Below are 22,315 nucleotides of genomic sequence, written 5' to 3' on the forward strand. Positions count from 1 at the left end.
TGACATGTCCATAGTACACGGCTGAAAGCTCCAGGTATAACTTTTAATACTTAGTGTGTGTAATTTGACAGTCTAAAACTTATTGGATTAAATACGTGTGCGGTTTTTAACATGGGACGATTACATTAATTCATGTTTCCAATCAATTAAGTAAACCTGGGCACTTCAAAGCAATGCAAAAAGTGCACGTGTGAATGCATGTCATTCTATGTTGTATGAAACGCACACAATAATTTTGTATCTGCATAATAATTAAATATTTTATCTTAAACTAAACAATACTGCATATTATTATTCATAGACGCTTATTAACGTGTATTAATTTATATAATTATATGCGGCAATGAAATAGCTTGGATAATTATACTCAAATGTATCAAATTCGCTCAATTGTATTCTTTAAAACCCAAAAATTATTCATTATATTGTGATAGTCAGTCACGATGTACGCGAGTTTACGTTATATATCCGCTTCGAAAGAATTTTAACTCATTTATGCATAGCGTCTAGGAAAAAGGTATTTGCAAACAGTGTAGACCCAGATGAGACGCCGCATGATGCATGATGATCAGGGTAAGCACTGTTTGCTTGAGTTCTGTAAGAAAATATTCAAAATATAGAAATTAATATACTAGAAATCCCTAATTTTGGAAATAAATTGACCCAATTTAGAAGGATGGGAGAGTCCACTAGGCATAAATGGGTTAAACCGTGAGCTGACTGCATAGATGTATAGTGTGAGAATAAATAGGATTCGAAAATAACGCACATATTGAAGGAAAATAATGGTTGCATCGTAAGGTAAAACTTTTACACACTCGGTGCGTTTTGAAAACCACTTTCTTAGAAGCTTTGTTAATTTACCCGGCTAATAAAATTGAGCTTTGTATTCAAATAATAGTTATACCATTACATGCGGATACGTTTACGATACTGACTGATGCAATTAATGGTTTATTAATAAAGAAGAAAATATATGAGTTAAGTATGGTCAGAGCAATGTTCACGCAATATATTATATAATTGCATATGTAAACATATATGAAAAAACACATGACTTCAAAGTAATAATAAACCCAACTATTTTTTCTCAAACACCATCAACGATAAGGTAATGTCACAATGTCTATGATTCTCATGCCAACAATGTCATCATCCGTTTTTTGTACGACAGTTATAATATTATGTTTCATATCGTATTGTGTTTTATTTTTAATTAATATAACTTAATACAAATCTTTTCGAAACAATTTTGTCAGTATTGATGTTTATCGGTCAATAAATATCTGTTTTATGTACATAACGATATTGAAATAAATATCCGATTGAAGTATTAGAAATGTAAACCCGTATACTAGCAATACACTTAATTTGACCGTGCTCCGGTTCGAACATATATTTGCGTTGATTGTTCCTAGTTTTACGATACAAACTGTGTTGTTTTCAAACATGAAAGTAAATTACTATCAATGAAAAAAATGTGTTAAGGTGATAAGCGTAATACTTAAGCAAATGCATATTTTGCCAACTACATGTTTTACTTAAATAAAACAAGTGATTCTTACACATTAAAACTCGGTGTGAAATAATCATGATATATTATGAATATATATAAAAGAAATTGGTATGAAACTAAACACACACAATTTAAGTGACAACGTTTAGAATAAAATAGTATTTACATCTTTTCGGTTAAGCAGACCATTTGTTACGTTGAACTTAATATTTTATAATACAATATATAACACATTCATTTGTACATGACGTATTTATACTTGCAGTCTACGGCATAAAAATTGCCCTTCATTGCAACTTTTATGCATTTCCATGATTTTTTCCATCAATGTTATTAATAGAACACGAATGGTTGTATGGATTGCGGTAATGTACAGTTAAGGAGTCCATGGCACCGAACGAAGCCCGTCTTTGTATGTCCATGGAATCCAGACTGTCTAGTAAACGACTGCCATGCTGCAGTGGAGGTCTTGTTCCCACACTATCACTATGTGCTCTGTGCATAAACACCAAGTCATTTTTTGGTGAAGCCGCGTTCGAAAAGTCTGCTTCCGCAACGCTAGACTCGACCGTTTCTTGCTTTGACAAATCATCCACGTTGCAGTTACGGTCGGTAATGTCATCGTTAGATTCGGTAGATAGGGTATCAATTGTCTCCCCTCGCACCAGTCTTTTTCCGATATGACCGTTTTGCTGCATTGGGATACTAGACTTAAAGTGCGTTTGGATACTATCACTATCAAGCGATGTATGATGGCCATTTCTGTTAATCTTGCCACGCAAGTAATCAGCTGACGATCCGAGGAAGCCAAGCAGTTTCCCTTTACTATGTCTCTTCTCACTCTGCACGGTGGTATCGCTGGAGTGAACAATTTTATTACCCGCCAAGATGTCCTCTGACTTTCCTCTTCGCATTTTAGGCGTTCCAAGAACGGACCAAAAACTACCGGACTTGTTCCCAAAAGCCCCAAACGCCAAACTTGCAAATGACCCCATTGCCCCTTTTCCACCAGGTTTGATCTGTTGCCGAGCTGTAACAAAGTATTGCCGCTAACATTTTACAAGTTTCACCAACCTATTATTTATATTGAAGCTATAAACTTATTTAGCAATGTTCGATATCAGAAATTCCAGGTCAAAATTTGTAAAGTCTCTGTTTTATACCCACTGTTTCGTAATGCGCATTTTGTACGACACAATCACTAGAACCCAATTCAAATGAACTTACGTGGTATTTAAAAATCTAATGACAGAAACTGCACGTGTATGCTAATGAAAACAAAAATGTCACCCATGTCAAAAGATTGAAAACTATTAATGTACTTTTATAGAAAACCTTAAAATGAATGTTAAAATCACATACAATCTCAAATGTTTCACATACAATTTATATCAACAATTGTCATCCCCAAATTACTTGCAAGTTGGATACAATTTACAATAATTAGAACATGCCAGGAACACAGCAAACACTTAATATCAAATGGTCATTTCAGAAATTGATTCTATGTTAGCAAAAACGTATACACAAATTATTTAGATGTCTGCAACATTAAAAAGATGGTATTTACAACGACAATGGCTACATGTATATTACATTGTTACATACTTAAGTTATTAAAAGAAGTTTTCACAGCGCAAAATGCTAACATATATACTCGGAAGATATATACACATTTTTACATAAACATATGATCCATGCTCTGTGAAAGGGGGGTGTATGCATGTGCGTAAAGTGTCGTCCCATATTAGCCGTAGGAGTCCACACGGGCTAATCAGGGACGACACTTCCGCCTAAACTAGATTTTTACTTAGAAGAAACTTCATTTAAACGAAAACTATCATAATAGCCGAAAGTGTTGTCCCCTATTAGCCTTGCGGACTGCACAGGCTAATCTGGGGCGACGCTGAACGCACATGCATTAAGTCCCCTTTTCACAGCGCGGATCATATTTTACTTACGGCGCAAGTAACACACATTTACCCTTTATATGAGGCATGCAAAGCATTGTTGAATACTCCACCGATACACCAAGTCCAATGATACATATTTATCACAACTCAATACAATATTCACATCAACCTACCTGGTTTGCTGAACTGTCATGTCTTATATGTTACGCATGTTTCATAGGCAACAAACCTCGCCCAACGTACTGATAAATATCCAACATGAAAGTGTAACACATGAGCAACTTGTTCGGAAGTTTCTTTGACTACCTTGTATAACGTATTTACAAGTTATTCATTCTGACACACTTAAGTAGTAATACGCATGTATTACAAAACTAACATTTGTGTTGTTGTTTTTTTCCGTTTTCTTTTGTTTCCACGTGTGTCCATTTAAAGCATACATTATCCGTTTATTTAATTCTCGAAGAAGTACACATCAAACAACAAATTGTTTTTCAACCTATCCGTTATTGGTTAGGCATTCTCAAGCGAGGAACGAAACAGGCAGTGGGAAAACACCAAAACCATAAGTCAGAATTTCAAGTCAGAGAGGTTTCACAACACCAAAATCATGCAAGCTGTTGGCGATGGCATTTTCGACCGTTCTTCGCATGCTTTGTTTCAAACAATAACACACCCTCAAGCTGCATGTTACCTAAACTTTGAAATATTTTCCAGTCGTCAATGCCTTCCGAGAGACAAAGTTTCTTCAATGCATCGACTTGTTCCTGAAACACGCATGTTTATATGAACCTCGTTCTAAAAAAAACTGGGCTTAATGCATGTGCGTAAAGTGTCGTCCCAGATAAGCCTGTGCAGTCCGCACAGGTTTATCGGGGACGACACTTTCCGCTTTAATGGTATTTTTAATTTTAAGGAAGTCCCTCCTTACCGAAAATCAAGTTTAGGCGGAAAGTATCGTCCCTAACTAGCCTGTGCGGACTGCACAGGCTAATCTGGGACGACACTTTTCGCACATACATTTAGTCCAGTTTTCTCAAAAGTCGACTCAAATGTATACCAAACGGAAATTAACACTTTGTTGAGACTTTTACGGAGCAGATGCTTTAAAGTTTAAGTAAACGGCACTGTTCAGCGTTACTCACGTGTGCCATGCTTATTAGATACATGGCCATAGCAACGACTTTATATCCGGAATCAAATCTTAAATAACGTGAGTATTGCCCCATATGACTCTCTATCGACATACTGATTTACATGAGCCTAGCTTAATTACTTTCGTGGTGTTTGTAGGATCCTGCTTTAAAGTATTTGTGTAACCGAAGCAACCACACTTTTGTAGAATGAAACATCTGAAATAACGTCCATATTCCCCATATTGGCCTCTACGAACATATAACCAAGTATCATCAACATTTACATGTATAAAGTTATATTGATTCTTCCCAGGATCACTATTTTTCGGACAATTTTACTAATTTCTGTAAGCATTTCAACCAATTGTATGTATCACTTAAAATCTGACATAAAGCGCATATTCCCAAAATACCTAGTTTGATTAACGTCTCTATAACCCTCAATATCAACGAAAATTTCGTAAAGTATTTCTTAAATTAAAGTTAACACCTAAACAATCAGCGTTCCTTATAGCAATAGCCACAATTTCAACGCTAGATGTGGTATGATTACATAGATTTTTGTAGATACAAAATGCTCGTTTTTATTTATTTGTGACCACATTTAATTCCATTTTAATTTCCCGCGAATATATCTATATATACGACACGCGAACACCATGTTAGTGTTCTTGTGTCGTATGAATAGATATCGTTGCGGGAAATTAAAATGGAAAAACAACGAGCATTTTGTATCTACAAACATCTATTTTACCAGACCACATCTGGCGTTGAAATTTCGGCAATTGCCATAAGGAACACCGATTATTAATTGGTTAAGTTTATTTTACGAAATATTAAACTAAATTTTCGATGATTTTGAGTAGTAATGTTACGTTAACATAATATTGGTTATTTAAGGGTTATTGCCAGATTCGGAGGTGAAGGTCAACGGACGGAAACACAGACAGACAGATCAGAATAAGCCTTAACCCAAATGGTTCCTCCTGTAGGGGAATAATGAGAATGTAAGATTTCGTATGCCGGTTCAGAGGCTCATAATATTTACGATTATTGAACCAAAGAAAAGGCAATTCTTACTATTTTCAATAAGAATATTGTCACAATCAGGTACATATTGTATTATACATGTAGGCACTTGTTTTTAGTTGAGAATATTGAACTCCAAATATTGCTTCGGTAATGGGACATTTAATTTGTTGATTTGATTTTATTTGTTTGCATAGCTGATAAATGTCGGTAATATATGTCTTATACATAAGAACAAATACCTTGAACGCAAAAGTATACAATATAAATGTTTCTATGTTTCATCCAATTATTAGAAGAATGGAATGACACTTTCATAGTTTAATTTGAAAAGAATTGTCTAAATAAAGACAATCGGTAATCAATATGATGTCGTGTTGTTTGATTTTTTTTGCAAATATTATTCAAGGTATCTGTAACATTGTCATTACCCCCCGTTCTCACAGAGATGCGACTTGACGACGATCATCCCGATCAAGCCACGATCTGAAAAAGGTTTGGATCGGGGCGGATCGAGACCGATCGGAGTCTAAATCGAGCAATTTGGCAAATTATGGTCTTCATTTCGACTTTTTTTCTTCTTGTTTCTTGTTGGCCACGATCCCGCTACGCTTGTTTTGAGCATGTTCAAAATAAGCGTGGCGAGAGCGTAGAGATCTCCGATCATGAAGACTCTACCGCGATCATACTGCGCTTATGAAGACTCCACTGCGTTTCTCCTGCGATTTGTCACGATCGGCCACGTTTTCGGCCGCGCTTTGATCGTAGTAGAAGCGGCGTCTATGTGTGAACGGGGGTTAAACACAATAAACGTACACAGCTCAAAACGCCAATTCGGTTTTCATATCGATTTATTTCTTTTGATTTCATTTTAACACAAGTAATACATCTAAAGCACTATGTGACATAACCTTTCTTCTTTATTCCAAGCTAGTTCGCTCCTTACAAAGGTCAGGGGGGCCTGCGTATACGGGAGCTTACCGCGTTTAAGTGAGAACGTTGTTGCAAAACTTCAAAGATGGCGTCGTTTAAGTGTTTTTCGTGAAGGAGTAGCGGATATTTTCACCCGGTAAGCCAGTTTATATTTATATTTCTTTTGAATGAATAAGCCCTTTCGGCTCTACGGTGTTTGTGCTCCCCTCGGTTTTTTGTTTCAATACCGTAGACGTCGGAATAAAAGAGTTATTGAAGCAAAACCGTCGACAAATTTGTTGTTTAATTTCTTGACCTTCGAGATGTTGGATGTTCGAATATCATTTTCTCTCACAATAAACAGTATTTGTACATCTTTACAGTAAAATATAACATAAATCACGATTATTTTATTATCTCGACGCGTTTTTATGTCAATTAATTCATTAAATGCCGAATTATAACGGTTTAATCCCCCTTTTTGAAACTAAACTTCCTTTTAAGCACATTTTGGGACCTGACTTCCAAATGATAAACAGCTCTTCCTATGTTAGAAGGTTTTATGCGAAATTACTTTCGTGAATAAATTCCGCATTGGTGCAAGTGTTTTGCAAATCATTTTCACTTGAGGAAATCAAGTTATCTTTTTTTTATTAATTGTTATATTATTAATTTTTATTATTGTATGTTTAATCGCGTACTTAACGCTAACATTTAGTGTGTGTAAAATATAAGACATTCGACGGTATTATTAACACAGTGTTATCCTTACCTCTTTATTTTAACACATATGGACATACTTATGTTTGAATATGCATCAAACGGAATAGTATGCCTACTAAACGGAATACAATGCTTACTATTTCCAGAAATCAAGACGCCAGTTATATATGTCAAGGATGCCAAGATTAAAAAAAACGGCGTAACGAAGTGTGTACCGCTCTAGAAAGCGAAAGGTACATGAAAACCCACCAATCAAACAAAAAAGATTACGTCGAAGTACCACGCCAAACAATCACATGTGCGTGCAATATAAGTGTAGTGAAAACAGAAAAGAGTAAAGCCGTTTCGCTACTAGTATAAGGTTGCTGTAACCAAATACTGCCATTGTTGCGATTCGGAATACATGAAGCAATTTGGAATACCTGACACCTGCTTAGAAGATGCATATCGGTGGGTGTTTTTTTTTAATGAAAACTAAAATATTAATTGTTTATTTAATACAATGACATTTGACACGTTTTACCATAACGATACTGATACATGTATGTGACTTTGATGTGACAAATTTTGGACGACCTTCTTTTAAACCAGTTCTGAGTTGGTCACTATATTATAATCGCAAAAAGTGAATATGTAGTGGATAGAAAGATTTGTGCAAATGCAATACACGATATGATTTCAGTAGAAGTAATCATTATATACATGTATTTTCTTCTCTTTTATACATATGTGAATACATATTATTTAAGACTGTTGTATTGATGGAATAAAGTATTGATTCACATAGAAAGATTATTTCGTTTGTTCCTAACATTGCCTTCTAATCGTATGTTAATATGTCAAATGCATAACGAATTCATTCCGACCCAAATCTTTTTTTTTATCATGTATGCAAGTGAATACAATTGAAAATGTATGCAGAGACATCGTTGGAAGAAATGACGTAACACAGATAATGGTTTATTTTCATAAAAAAGTGAGAAACTAGCATGACTTATACGGAACAAAACGTGTAATTAAGTAGCACTCATAGCAATTATATGTCAGACTTGTCTATGTAGAAATAATAAGATAAAACAAACAAAAAAAACACATAATACATCAGCTGTACATTTTTTTGTTTGGTTCGTTTGTTTTATTTGCTGTTTTAGTCCGGCTCTGTTGAAGGACTCTCTCTTGCATATTCTACATTTAAACTCATGTGGTCCATGAATGGGGAATGGTATCCCAGTCCTCCGCTAATGTTAAATTCCTAATTACATAATTTTATACTGCAACGAGAGATGCACTTATTATCGCCCTTTAACCTTCGTCATCTGAAAAGACAGTAAAAGAATGGTTAAAGAAAATTTCATATCAGAATAAGGTCGACACGTCATAAAATACATTTAATTAATTAAAATATTACTGATAAGGCTGATAAACATTCTATACTCTCGTACATCAGCCACCCCACAACCCATCTTCTTTAAAATCGGTGAATTGATTCAGTTGGTCGGCAGGTTTTGTGTACAACATTTTCATAATTCTACAGTTAAATGATTAAGAAAACACTTATATTGCACCACATAAAATGCTATAAAACTATAAAATTGAAGTAGACATATAAACTTTATTATAGATGGGTAGGTATTTCGTGTCAATCTCTTTCACATATGAAAGAGCTGTTGGTCATTTGGAAGTCATGTTATGCTGCTTAAAGTACATATGGATGCATAACTTAATTTAGATTAAGCAAAATAAAACACTAGGTATTTGCCAAGATTCATAAGAGTCAAATATATACGAGAAGCAAGAGCGTAATCGTGCGCAGCGAGACTTGCTCATATAGAATTGAACCTCTTATGGCCTTCTTTCGAAATAATTTCATGTCTCCGAACTAATATGCAAAACGCCCGGTGTTTTTTTTATATGCGGATTAATGCTCCGTTTTAGATCCATAACTTATGAACGCCTCAATATTTTCAAAAATTTACACCGGATTAATGTTCACCGACATTTTTCATACAGATTTGATATAGAGCTGATATAGAGCTGAACAAAATAATACATTAAGCCCTGTTTTCCCGGCACACGCGCTGGAATACACATTTAAAAAAACGCTATACAAATTCCAGTACTTGTGCACTTAATAGATTGTAAACAATGACGGGTGAAATCCGTACGTGGGAATTTTTCTGGTAACCAAGAGCGACGTAAACGTTCATGAAGCCTTTCATTAATAAATGTACATATGCGTCGGGTGTCAAAACCAGCATCACCGGATGTAAAATCTATTTTTGACCTGCATATTATCCGCTGCTGTGTGCACCTGCCAATTAGTTTAAAATGGATTCCGAACCGATTAGTAGTTAACATAAATCAGGACATAGTATCCCTTCCAAAAAGGGCGCTATGCTGCTTAATAGTACATGTATATTGCAAAAACGTGAAGCTACCCACGTATAATGTCGCAGTTTATAACAATACAAGTTATGTTTCATCTTTTGTAATGTAGCTTGAGGTTTCGTATCTTTGAAAAGTATGAAAAAGGTATACATTAAAACAGAGGAAACGTTCTTTAAAACATTCATATCAATGGTAAATTCAATCACGACAGAAAGTTCGTGTATTTGGAAGTCATGTCCCAAAATGTGCTTAAAAGAAAGTCAGTTCCAAAAAGAGGGGTTAAACCAATAGTTTTTGGCAATAAATTTGTTATAGGAGATAAAACGGCCTAGGGAAAATGAAATAATCATGGTTTTAGTTATAGTTTACCGTAAACGTGCATAAATACTTTGTATTATAAGAGAAAATGATATTTGCACATCCCATTTCTCGAACGTCACGTAAGGAGACAACAGATTTGTGAACGGTTTGCCTTCAATAACTTTTTTATCCTTACGTCTACGATCTTGAAACAAAAAACCGAGGGAAGCACAAACACCGGAGAGCCGAAAGGGCGTATTCATTCAAAAGAAATATAAATATAAACTGGCTTACCGGGTGAAAATATCCGCTACTCCTTCACGAAAAACACTAAAACGACGCCATCTTTGAAGTTTTGCAACAACTTTCTAACTTAAACGCGGTAAGCTTCCGTATACGCAGGCCCCCCCCCCCCCCCCCCCCTGAAGGTACTACGTTCACATTATGGACTTTAAATCTTTTATAGATTATATATCATAACATAAATAATAGCTCTAACATATGTTTCATGTTCCACGTTTTTAGCAGTAATGCGTGCACAACTTATTTTAAATACTATTAATTCACATTCACATAATACTGCCTCAAATAGATCAGTATAAATTAGTATAAATTACTAATTACGAATTCATTATATTTATTTTAAAAATGGTTCGAGATTCTCTGGAAGCTATATGACACGGTAGCTTGCAATTTTTTTTAAAGATGAAGTCCGTTTCAAAGTGTAACGCCATCTTTTCACTGTTAACATGCTGAAATGAAATATATGCAATACACGTTGTAACCGATACCCCACCCAATGGTTGACATTGCTAAATAGATTATCGCTAACACAGACCTAACGAAATATTTTTTATTTGAATAAATATGACTTAACGATTAGATGCGAAATGGCTCATCCTTAGTGTCAAATGTATGTTGTTGTTGTTTAATTTATATAAACCGCTTACATTAAGTATTATGCATATTAAATTTCTCATGAATGGTTATAAGTATTCATTCAACCTTTATTTGAAGTTTGCTCCTCTGACAACATATGCGCGCTGTATTTTGAAGATGATGTTCCTATTTACCGCGAGAAATGTACACACAAAGTGTTATTATAAATCTACCTGAACATATAATTAGCCTTTAATCTACAGGCAAAAAATCGATCTCGGTCCTTCACCAATTAAGATTCAAGCCAGATTATCCGGCACACTTTCAAGGAAGGACAACTTTGTGTTTAATAATCTGTTTAGTTGTAAGCTTCAATCAGCTGTTGCCTCCCTTATTATAGCAAGTAGCGGAAAAAGTAGAGTACATATGCATACAATTTTGTTTTAGAATACATGCTTTTTTAATTCATATATCTCTTTATGCCGAAAACATTTGTTTTGATAAATTATGATAAATATATAATCACTTAGTGTGCTTTGTGTTTGTATGTGTGTGCGCGCGCCCGCATGCGGGCGTGCGTGGATGTGTGCGTTCGTCGATTTATTGCAGCAAATCTGTCAATAATGGTATAGTCAAATAAGATTGACAAGGGCGTAAAAGAACGCTATATATTTATAATTTGATAAAAAAAACAATTAGAAATATAGAACCTTGTAGTTTTCCCTCTCCGCCCGAAGTTGTTTGTTATCGTTTTCTATTTTCTTCTTTTGTGTGAACAGCATTTTCAAGCGAATAGTTTCATGGTCTTTCACAACCATCACCAGACCTAAAACAGGAGCAGAAAAGACGTACATTTGGCAAACATCAAACGGTTGCATGAGATGAGGGCGGGTGGCGATTGCCATTTTAGTCCGTAATATGTTAACTGCACTGAGACGCTTTCGAACAAGACTTATTGGGTGTATTATAGTGTTTTTTTTTAATTCTAAGAATAACTATAATTTTTCTGTAGGCTTATAAAATTACATTTACAGACATACATGTTATTTTCAAATAGCTTTATAGGAACAGTTATTGGTACACGTGATCTGTGGTCTTTGAGGTCATTTGGCAGGTGTTGCAGCTTCAACAACACATATTGACAACATTTTATTTTCTGCATTAGGAGATGTGCCTAGAGTTGCGTTTTGTAAATCCCGAAAATCTAGTATTACAGAGTCACACACGTATGGTAGTTCTATAGGATTAAAGCAACAATTCGAATTCGGTAAAGCGTGTATAAGGGTCGGGCAACTTTGCATAGAAGAAACGAACACAGCCATTAAAACCCCAGAGGTCAAATTTGCCAGAAATTTAAAAGAGGTGTTCAAACTTAATTAATCATTCGACATTCTAAATGGTCGATCTCCAATAGTTCAGTTATATAGAACACTTGCGGTGCCTGCCTATTCAACTGTTTCTTCTAGTGCATGGTGGGCGTAACGAATATGTATATCATGGAAATCCATACATACATGCGTACCTTAGTCTTTAAACCATAACTTCACAGCAAATGCTTATTACGACTATTTTACTTAAGTTATGCTAAGAAGCCATGCTTAGGTTACTATGCCAAGACTGAACTTGTATGTGCATGCGTTACTTACTATTAGTGACCCTTATTACTCGCCAGGGAAGCATGAACGCTAGAATATACACAAACTGCGTGAGTGTGTACATGGAAAGTCCTTTCACGAATATCATGTCCACGACGAAAGACGCTAATATCACAACTGTATCGAACACCTACAAAATAAAAAGGAGCTTCGCATCGATAACAAAGTACATTTATTTATTATCCCTTTTAATAGATGTTTGCTACAGGCAATAAAGTGTAACACTTTACATTTTTTTACTATTTTCTTCTGCTTTGATTAGTTTTTCATCACTCTTTTGTTTGAATAGCATATACTTTATTGGATATGGTTTATATACATAACCCTTTTATTTTTACCTGACCGTACACTCACCTCCAGCCGTCTGTGTAGTAAATTGCGACCGAAGCAAATGATCTTTAACAAAACCTGAAACCCGAAGTAATGCAATATCAGTCATTTTATAAATAGTTTTAATAAAAATATGGTCATACATCTTAAGGCAGTAAATGCGACGTTATATATTCAAATAATTGGATAAAATAGCACACGTGTGATTATTTGTTTATATGTATAACTTATCGCTTTTTCTGAGTGCCGATATTGTCCAGAAACATGCACAATTAGCAATTTAAACGAATGTTTGATGAAATTGTAAACGAAATTTACATAGTTTCATAAACGTGGCAACGATATAGAAAGTTAATATCACCAAAGGTATACGCTGAACAAACCCTTTATAAACCACCCCAAATAAATCACAATCACTTCTATATGCAACACAGTCTCTAGACTAAGCCTGTCATTTGTTTCATAGTTAGGCCGCAATTTTACAAACATGACACCATTTGATACCGCTGAAATCTCAAGCAATATCTAGACATCTCCCCAAGAAAGAATATTAATAAATCCATCTCTATGGCATCGCGTTCTTTTTGTATTGGAATTTCCCTAGATGTTTTGTCCTAATTTATTTCGAAATTGAGTGATGGTGTTTTTCTTTCATTTGTTCTCGTTATTTATTGTTTTACGCTTTGTTCTAAACGCTCAAACATTTGATATGAAATCGATATGCTTGATAAAGTGACCATGTCCTCAAAAAGATTCATTGCACTTGCAATCAATATCGGGATCAATGAAAAGAGTCTACACATTTTGAGTCTACGCAATTAATATATGTATGATACTCTTATGACCCTATCTGTGAAGTCCCTTTCACATAATTCGTTTACACAATCAGGAATATTTTTTTCGAAACAATTTATAACGAATGCAATCAGTACCTACCCATGACACCAGGATCACGCTGATTGTCAAGCTAATTTTATGGAATACGTATCCAACCATTCTGATGGCAGATTCGCCAGCGTCTTCTTCGACTTGATTACTTCGATCTGTCCCCCTTTTGTCTGGCAAAGAGACGTTTAACCCGATATCACCTGGTGCGTTCTCATGTGTCAGGATCGACGCCGTCATCGTGTTCATTAGTAACGTTTTATTGTCCATGGCCATTTGTGTATATCCCACTAATGTTGAATCATTTGCAATTGAACCCCAAAACAGCTGGGATTCCAGGATTTTGTCGTAAACCAAATCTAGTTTACTCAGTGGTATGTTGGAAAACTGATTCGGATACTGTTGCTTTAGTTGTTCCAAAAAGTATTCGGATGACTGCTGTGAATCAAAGAGGATATCTGGAAGAAAAACATGAACTTGTAATTGTAATAGCTCTATTACAATGAATAAGTAAACATTCGGCATTTAATCTAGGTTAACGCAGATTACTTTCAAAAATAGGTCTATGAGTATAAGTAACTTAATCAAAAATACTTATATGCATTCAGCGTAAAACCTCTGACGAGTGTAAGGTTTTAACATTTACGTATACAATGATTAAGTATTTAATTTGCATCTCGTTGCCGTCATATCAATACTTCAAGTTATTAGAAAGTCCCTTTATAATCTTTGCAATAGATACAATCATTATGCCAACATTAGCATGCAGGTGACAAGGAGGCACATACTGTAATTATTATGAAATATGCATGTTACTAACATATTGTTTGCTCCAAGCGGATATTGAAGATAACAATTCATATTCGTAACACGGAAATGAAACATATTGTCCGATCTCGGTTCTGTAATATACCTCTCGAAACCTTGCCAACATTACAATCCATCAATATACAATTACTTTGAAATATGGCTGGTATGTCAACAAAATAATTAACTCGCCTTTCACGTGATGCAAATCTAGAATGAGTTCTCCAAGAACCAAGGCGCAGTCAAGTATATTTAGTGCAACGATGAAGAGGAGCGTGTACTTGCTGAGCAACATCTTGCCGCCTTTCCGCCTTAGTCTGAAGCACATACGTATGTATAAACTTAGAAATCGAAACTATTTTTAATTAGTCAACACATAAATCTTTCTTTTGGTTATCTGCCCTAGAGTTAGAAGTATACCGATTTGATTATGCCATTGTGCGTTTTATTACCAATAAAATATAAAACAGTGATCGACAACTTGATTTTCTTTTGACGAGTATCTGCTTATCGTAGAATCACGAACATATTTAAGTAATTATCTGAATGAACTTTGAGATTGCTAATTGGTAAATACCGGTTGATGGCTGCGTGATACATTCCGGTAGATGACTGCTTTGTGCATGCCTGTAGATTGCATATATTCCAATAATTGTGATAAAAAACAAAATTCGTTGAATAACAATCTGTTAGAAACAATTTGGTGGAGAGATTGTGTTTGCCTGATGGTCAATTTGGTGGAGAGATTGTGTTTGCCTGATGGACAATTTGGTGGAGAGATTGTGTTTGCCTGATGGTCGATTTGGTGGAGAGATTGTGTTTGCCTGGTGGTCAATTTGGTGGAGAGATTGTGTTTGCCTGATGTTCAATTTGGTGGAGAGATTGTGTTTGCCTGATGGTCAATTTGGTGGAGAGATTGTGTTTGTCTGATGGTCAATTTGGTGGAGAGATTGTGTTTGCCTGATGGTCAATTTGGTGGAGAGATTGTGTTAGCCTGATGGTACAATTCGGTGGAGAGATTGTGTTTGCCTGATGGTCAATTTGGTGGAGAGATTGTGTTTGCCTGATGGTCAATTTGGTGGAAAGATTGTGTTTGCCTGATGGTCAATTTGGTGGAGAGATTGTGTTTGCCTGATGGTCAATTTGGTGGAGAGATTGTGTTTGCCTGATGGTCAATTTGTGAATTGATGACTATACTTTTGGGATGAAAAGGGTTTTCTTCGCATGTTTGATTTCTATATATTTGTGGTGTAAATCATAGACCGTTTTGTTTTAAAATGATTTTTTAATGATATGTGATTAACATTCTTCTAGCAGATTGACAAAACACGTTTAATTGAAATGGGAAGAAGCGCAAACGTGTGTGCTCCACTTCTTCTGAATATGTCACGTATTTAGCAGACTTTCGCTTAGTTAATGCCACTGTAATTACGTGCATGAGTGTTTACATATAATAATTCATCAAATGTAATAATTCGTGATACACATGACTACGGACAAAAACTGTTCACACAGAGAATTGGCCTTACCACGGAACTTCAATGAAGACGCGTGTTCTTCTTAAGTGCCCAATCAATCCCAACAAACATTACTGATATGATTATATTCAGTTGCATTTTTGTCCATCATTACTACAGGTTAGCAGGTGTTTGACTCATATTGAGTGAATACAAGAACATTGAACAAGCTTCCGTACAAAGAGGATATGTAAGCAGTTGTAATAAACGTCTTTGTAGTGTTGCAATGTGATTAATTAACCCAATTATGCCAAGTGAACTCTCCCATCCTTCTAAATTGGATCCAATTTATTTCCAAAATTAGGGATTTCTAGTATATTTATTAATATATTTAGAATACTTCTAAAAGAAATTCCTTTAAGCAAACTGCGCAGACCTTGATGAGACGCCTCATCATGCGGCGTCTCATCTGGGTCTACGCTGTTTGCCAAGGCCTCTTTTTTAGACGCTAGGCATAAATGGGTTAATTACATGAGATACATGTCAAGATTTGTCCATGGCAATCTTTGTGTAAAACGCCGTTTGTTTTGCGAAACAGGTGTTACCAAACGAATCAATGTATGCAATGAATGTGCTTAATACCGTTGCCAAATTAATATAATGATATAACTAAAGTCGACATGTCTGTTTATGCAATAACAAATATGAATTTGTTGGATAACTTGGGCGAATTGAAATGTGCCGTGTGCCAATTTATTAATTACAATGAAATCTTTATCATTGTTAGACTCGATCGGGATGGTATAACGATGAAATGTACACTATAAATGTTGAATACACGTTTGCATTCATGTTCGTTTATCAATTTATTGATCTAATAAGTAATATTTGATTTTATTCAGTTAAGAACAAATAATTAGATTATATCTAAACATTGAAACGTATTCATTTTTATTTATAAGATTATTCTTATGGTAGGAATAAGCTGTTTCAAAATAAGTTGATTAATGAGCGATGCGAGTGATTTATTAATCACTCAATCATGAAGCAGTATATGTACTTTAAGAATAACGTTCTAGTATACAGTATTGCTGCTCTCATGTTGAATACATTTAATGCATGCTTATTTTCGTTGCAATCATTTCAATCAATTACTTTTAAGAACCGAAAACTTTCTGTACAACAAATAATTGTAAGAATACGAATTAACATGTATTCATGTTTAAATAACTAGCTATCCTGCAAAGACCACTTATGGTATCGTAGGTGTTTGTCGGTTATAGGAGTATTGTAACAGTCGTCATAGTTACTGATATCAGTACGAAACTTCTGCAATACAGTTAGACCCAGGGCGATAAGATATGTTAACCAAAAAATGACAGGTTAACTTATTTACGTGCAATATACACAATACACTTATATATTATTGCAATATACACACAACCTGTAATTAGTTTATCCCTGCTGAAATGCGTACAACTAAAACGTTCATATGAAATAGCAAATATGAGCACAGATGAAAGTGGACGTTTACTGTAATGTATTTATAAAATATTTCGTAGTTAAGACTAATCATTACAATTGTCGTTTGTAGATAAAATAGATTAAATTTCCCATCGGCATTGTCATGTTCGGCCTCTTTTCGTAATGATTACTCGACGAAATAAATATTTAAACAATCACTAGTTTATTCGGCTTTATAAATCGTGTCGAATATACATTGAGAAGTGATCGACGTACTTATGTTGCTTCCAAGTAGTGTTCCATTGTATTCATTATATTAGTCATTGGCTTAGTATTATTAACAAAGAGAAGTTTCAATAAACAAATGTATCTTAAGAGCATTTCAACTGTTATGCTTCGGAATTTTCAGCTTCTGTTAATGTTCTTGCAGTCTGCGTTCCTCTGTTATCCCGGTCACTTAAGTGCAATTATCAAGCATGTTCCTTGCCAGACCGTTATACAATGGCAACAAAGCTACGACAGCGTGTAATAAAAGTGCCATATCAACCATAATAAATCTTGTTGTGAAACACTGAATGGGGGCGTTCTTTAACCCATTTATGCCAAGTGGACTTACCCATCCTTCTTCATTGGATCAATTTATTAAAAAAAATAGGGATGTCTAGTATACTTATTTCTATATTTAGAATATTCCTTAAAGAAATTCCTTGAAGCAAACAGCGTAGACCCTGATGAGACGCCGCATCATGCGGCGTCTCATCTGGGTCTACGCTGTTTGCCAAGGCCTTTTTTTCTATACGCTAGGCATAAATGGGTTAACAAAAGGCAAATAATATGCGGCCTCTAAAGATGTCGTTAACATTAGTTTGATGTGACACATATTTCTGGTTTATAAAACGTTTTGGACTAAACATATGCTGGACAAAATAGTGACGGTTGCGCTTCATTTTTACACATTTTAACGAAATGGGGGGGGGGGATAATTTTTGTATCGACAAATAAGACGTTTATTGTTTATTTTGATAATAATTCAAAACATTTTTAGTCATAACTGTAATACCTTTTTGTATTACATCAAGTCGATTAAGTGGTATGTTCGTGAATTAATTCAATACATGTCATGCGTATAATTATCGTCCTTATATTTCACATTTGAACAAACAAAAATATAATATCATTTATGCAAATGTGACTAGCACACAAGATAACATTTCCAAGAAATATTTGGCCTTTAATCAATATAGAAAATGCATTTCTATCCGGATTGTTTAATCAAAAACGCCAACTTTGGTGCTCTACAAAAGACATTGGCTACCGAAATTCAATTTTCTTTGACTTAATTAAGTCTTATTGAGTTCAAACAACCCGACAAAAATTGCTTTTTATAGATTTTCCGACGCATGGGTCAGTAATAGGGATGACCGTTTGTCTTAGAATATGAAATCAGCCATTTTGTGTGTACATGTTGATGTTATTATGAAAAGTTCTTTATAACTGTAAAAGTGACTATTAACGATTCAAAGCATAATAAATAATACTTTATTACGAAGCCATTAGCAGAAATGATTAAAACTGAATAGCCATTGGTAAAGATATTATTATGACAAATTCTTACATAATTAGGATAGCGACTCTTTATCATTTAAAGTATTCAAAAGTTTATACTACTATGAAGCCATTTAAGACCGTTTTAGTGTTGAACACTGCGTTGCCTATTTAACTAACGATTATAATAGACGTGTGATAACCACAGTATACTGCATGGGTCGGTCATCTGTTTGTTGAATGTCTATGTAGTGAGGCATAGGTTGTTGCGATTTGTACGTGCACTTAATAGAACATTGTTAACATGTTCTAAACAGCAATTAGTGCGTTGTCATATTGGTGCATGTATACGTGTTTGATTTACAAATGTGCACAATGTTAAACATTGGTAAATAGAATATAATACACTGTCAATCTCGTACTTTACATGTTCTCACAAAATGTATATTTTATATATAATAATGTTCCATTATAGTTTATTCATTTATCGATTATTGTTATATTTGAGCTTATCAATACAAAAAAAACGTAGTATTATCGAGGGTATGCATGAGCATGCACAATTTACATATATACACATCATTATTTAATGTTTGTTTATAAGATTATTGAGTCACTGGCTTGAATAAATTGTAGGGGTTCTACACTAAATGTGAAAAGAGTCTGAACATACGTTGTAAACCCAATGAGGTTGCATTAAATTAGAATTTAAATTGCTCAGTCAAACGCTGACATTCGATATCTATTATAATGTTATTATATTGGCATAAAACAATTATACGTTCACTATTACGCTTCATCGTTGTCTTCGAATCAAAAACGTTTTAATGCTCTTTTAACAGATGTTAATTTGCCTTTGAATAGTACTTGGATATTAACTTCGCTAAAACATCCACATCAGCTTAGCAAATCGCTTATCTTCCTCGTCGTCCCAACGTGACATGCCCAGTAAGCATTTGAACTAAATGAGTACAAGTAAAAGATTAGCATGGCAAAAACACTTTCTGCTGTAAGTATGCATTTGACATGTTTCACTGGTTTACCTCGCTCAATTCGATACTAATTTGAATCATTCGAGCAGGTCATTTAGTTCGTTGCTTTGATCTAAGTCAAGTTATTAGCTTTTATAAAAACTTTGTTTTTATTAGCTTTAATTCTTGTTTTTAATTAACGTTTTTTATTGCATGCGTTGGTTACTAAATGTATTTGTTTGATAGCTTATTTTTTTCTTAATATATGTTCATAAAAACTGTCTCAAACAATTTTTTAACGATATTTTAGATGCATCATGTATATATATGAGAAAACACATGCAATCTTAGTTGAGCTCCAATTAATGTTCAACCGCAGCACTACAGTTTCGAAAATGGAAGTTCGGAGTTACCGGTATTTGATTTTTAACGATGCAATCATATTACTCCAATTAAAAATTCGTGTTCAAATGTCGAGGAAAAGCGCTCCAAAAATCTTGTTCGTTATTGACCGATTTGAAAAAAAAAGTATTGAAATGTGTCTTGTTCTGATAAAACTGGGCTTAATTCATGTGCGTAAAGTGTCGTCCCAGATTAGCTTGTGCAGTCCGCACAGGCTTATCAGGGACGACACTTTCCGCTTAATCTTGATTTTCGGTAAGAAGGGACTTCCTTCAAACTAAAATTACCATAAAAGCGGAAAGTGTCGTCCCTGATTAGCCTGTGCGGACTGCACAGGCTAATCTGGGACGACACTTTACGCACATGAATTAAGCAAAGTTTTCTCAGAACAAGACAAATTGTTCAAGCATATACAGATTTGATTAAATACAATGCACAGAATATTTTTTTAATATCAACGAATGTGTTTTAAGATAGCTAAATTTGTCAAACACCACATTTTAGGAAACGTATTGTCAGCTATAATCTCAAATGTAATTATGTAATAAATAAGTATGTATTCATAGACAGAATCCATTGTGTTTTCGTTTTTTATAAACTAATTATATCAATAAAGTATGATCAATTAACGACATGTTACACCCACTAATATGATCACATTTAATCATGCCCAACAAAAGACGATAGAGAAAAGGCGATGCAAACCATACAAATATTAATGTATGTGCACTTTTATAGGTACCGGGTAGTTGAAGATTTAAGAAAAAAATAGATTGTTATTCTTATAAGTTTGCTAATTAATTAGCATTATGTAAGGAGCTCTATTATACGCGTCATAACCAGTTAGTGTCCGCAAGTCTTAGCATACCAACATGAATATAACAATTCCATATATAAACTTTAAGCAAGAGTTTGATCAATATAGGAAAGGACTCTTATAATAAAAAAAAACATTAACTCGAACAATAGGCAATCTAGGCGCATTTCTCTGTTCGTAATAACCAGTCTTTAATCAATTTTAAAACAGCGTTTTCTGGTTAAATCATATCAGAATTAGTGCGTTACTTCATAAGTAGTAGCGGTTTCTTACACATTGTATAAAATACTTCGAAAGACTGTTTAATCGATGTGGTGTATACAAAACATCATGGTGGCTTTATTTTAGAACACGTAGGGGGCGGGGGCGTTTAAAAGCGCAACTGATTATACATCCCTCAGTTCAATTTTGTTATGCAAACCAATTTTAGGAAAGCGCAAAGTAAGTAGAAGCCTTAATACGGTGTGAAGACTGCCAATAAGTCACGTATTCATCATTTACACTCGTGGAAAGGAATGTAAAAGGATTAAATATCGTTGTTCGCGTTGGTCACTTTAAAACCTCTTCAACTATAAAAAAACAAACAAAGCACAATGAACCGAAATAATGTATATCATGGTCACTTTATTTTGAGACGCATTTCTTTCAAGGAACAATCGTTTCCAAAAAGGAATCAATAACCCATCTCCTGACAGAATGAATTTTGTGATTATTTGTTGACAGTACAGTATTTGTATAGATCGTGTCCCGTCTCTCTATTGATTGGAGCTTTGTCATCATGTATTCTTCAAGTAAACTTCATCCGTTTGTTTTAACTAATTAAAAGATAAAGGCTTAACATACGTGTGTGATTGTTTTTCGGAATATAATTGCTCGTTTGCATCGTGCTCTTTGTTTATCTTCATAACTTAACAAATATGTCTGAGGTATTATCGTTTATAAAAAGATATAGTACGGATGAATAAAATATATTGGTCGCAATAATTTGAAAATGATAACATAAATGAGACTATTAAGTAAGTAAGTAAGTAAATAGTTTATTATAGTGACATGAGCATTTCGAATGGTATAAACAATAATATATACATATAAAAAAGCACCCGGCCCATTGGACCTATAAGTCACCTTAGCTGTTCAGCTCAATCTACACGTAAAGCATATATATACAGTTCTATGTCATTACAAG

At 34.5% G+C, this 22,315-nt stretch overlaps 1 protein-coding gene across 1 annotated transcript in view; it reads right to left on the minus strand.

The window, feature by feature from the left end:
• Nucleotides 1–941: 941 nt before the first annotated feature.
• LOC127847192 (uncharacterized) overlaps nt 942–22,315 on the minus strand; it is a 38,822-nt gene continuing 17,448 nt past the window's right edge. Inside the window, exons 3-9 of the mRNA XM_052378919.1 lie at nt 14,666–14,790; nt 13,718–14,124; nt 12,806–12,859; nt 12,443–12,581; nt 11,507–11,622; nt 4,124–4,196; nt 942–2,546 (exon numbers count right to left, since the gene is read on the minus strand). Coding sequence (XP_052234879.1) covers nt 1,816–2,546; nt 4,124–4,196; nt 11,507–11,622; nt 12,443–12,581; nt 12,806–12,859; nt 13,718–14,124; nt 14,666–14,790 — 1,645 coding nt within the window. The 3' untranslated portion in view covers nt 942–1,815. The remainder of the gene's footprint in view (nt 2,547–4,123; nt 4,197–11,506; nt 11,623–12,442; nt 12,582–12,805; nt 12,860–13,717; nt 14,125–14,665; nt 14,791–22,315) is intronic.

The sequence above is a fragment of the Dreissena polymorpha genome, chromosome 1, assembly GCF_020536995.1.
Source record: "Dreissena polymorpha isolate Duluth1 chromosome 1, UMN_Dpol_1.0, whole genome shotgun sequence".
NCBI lineage: Eukaryota > Metazoa > Mollusca > Bivalvia > Myida > Dreissenidae > Dreissena > Dreissena polymorpha.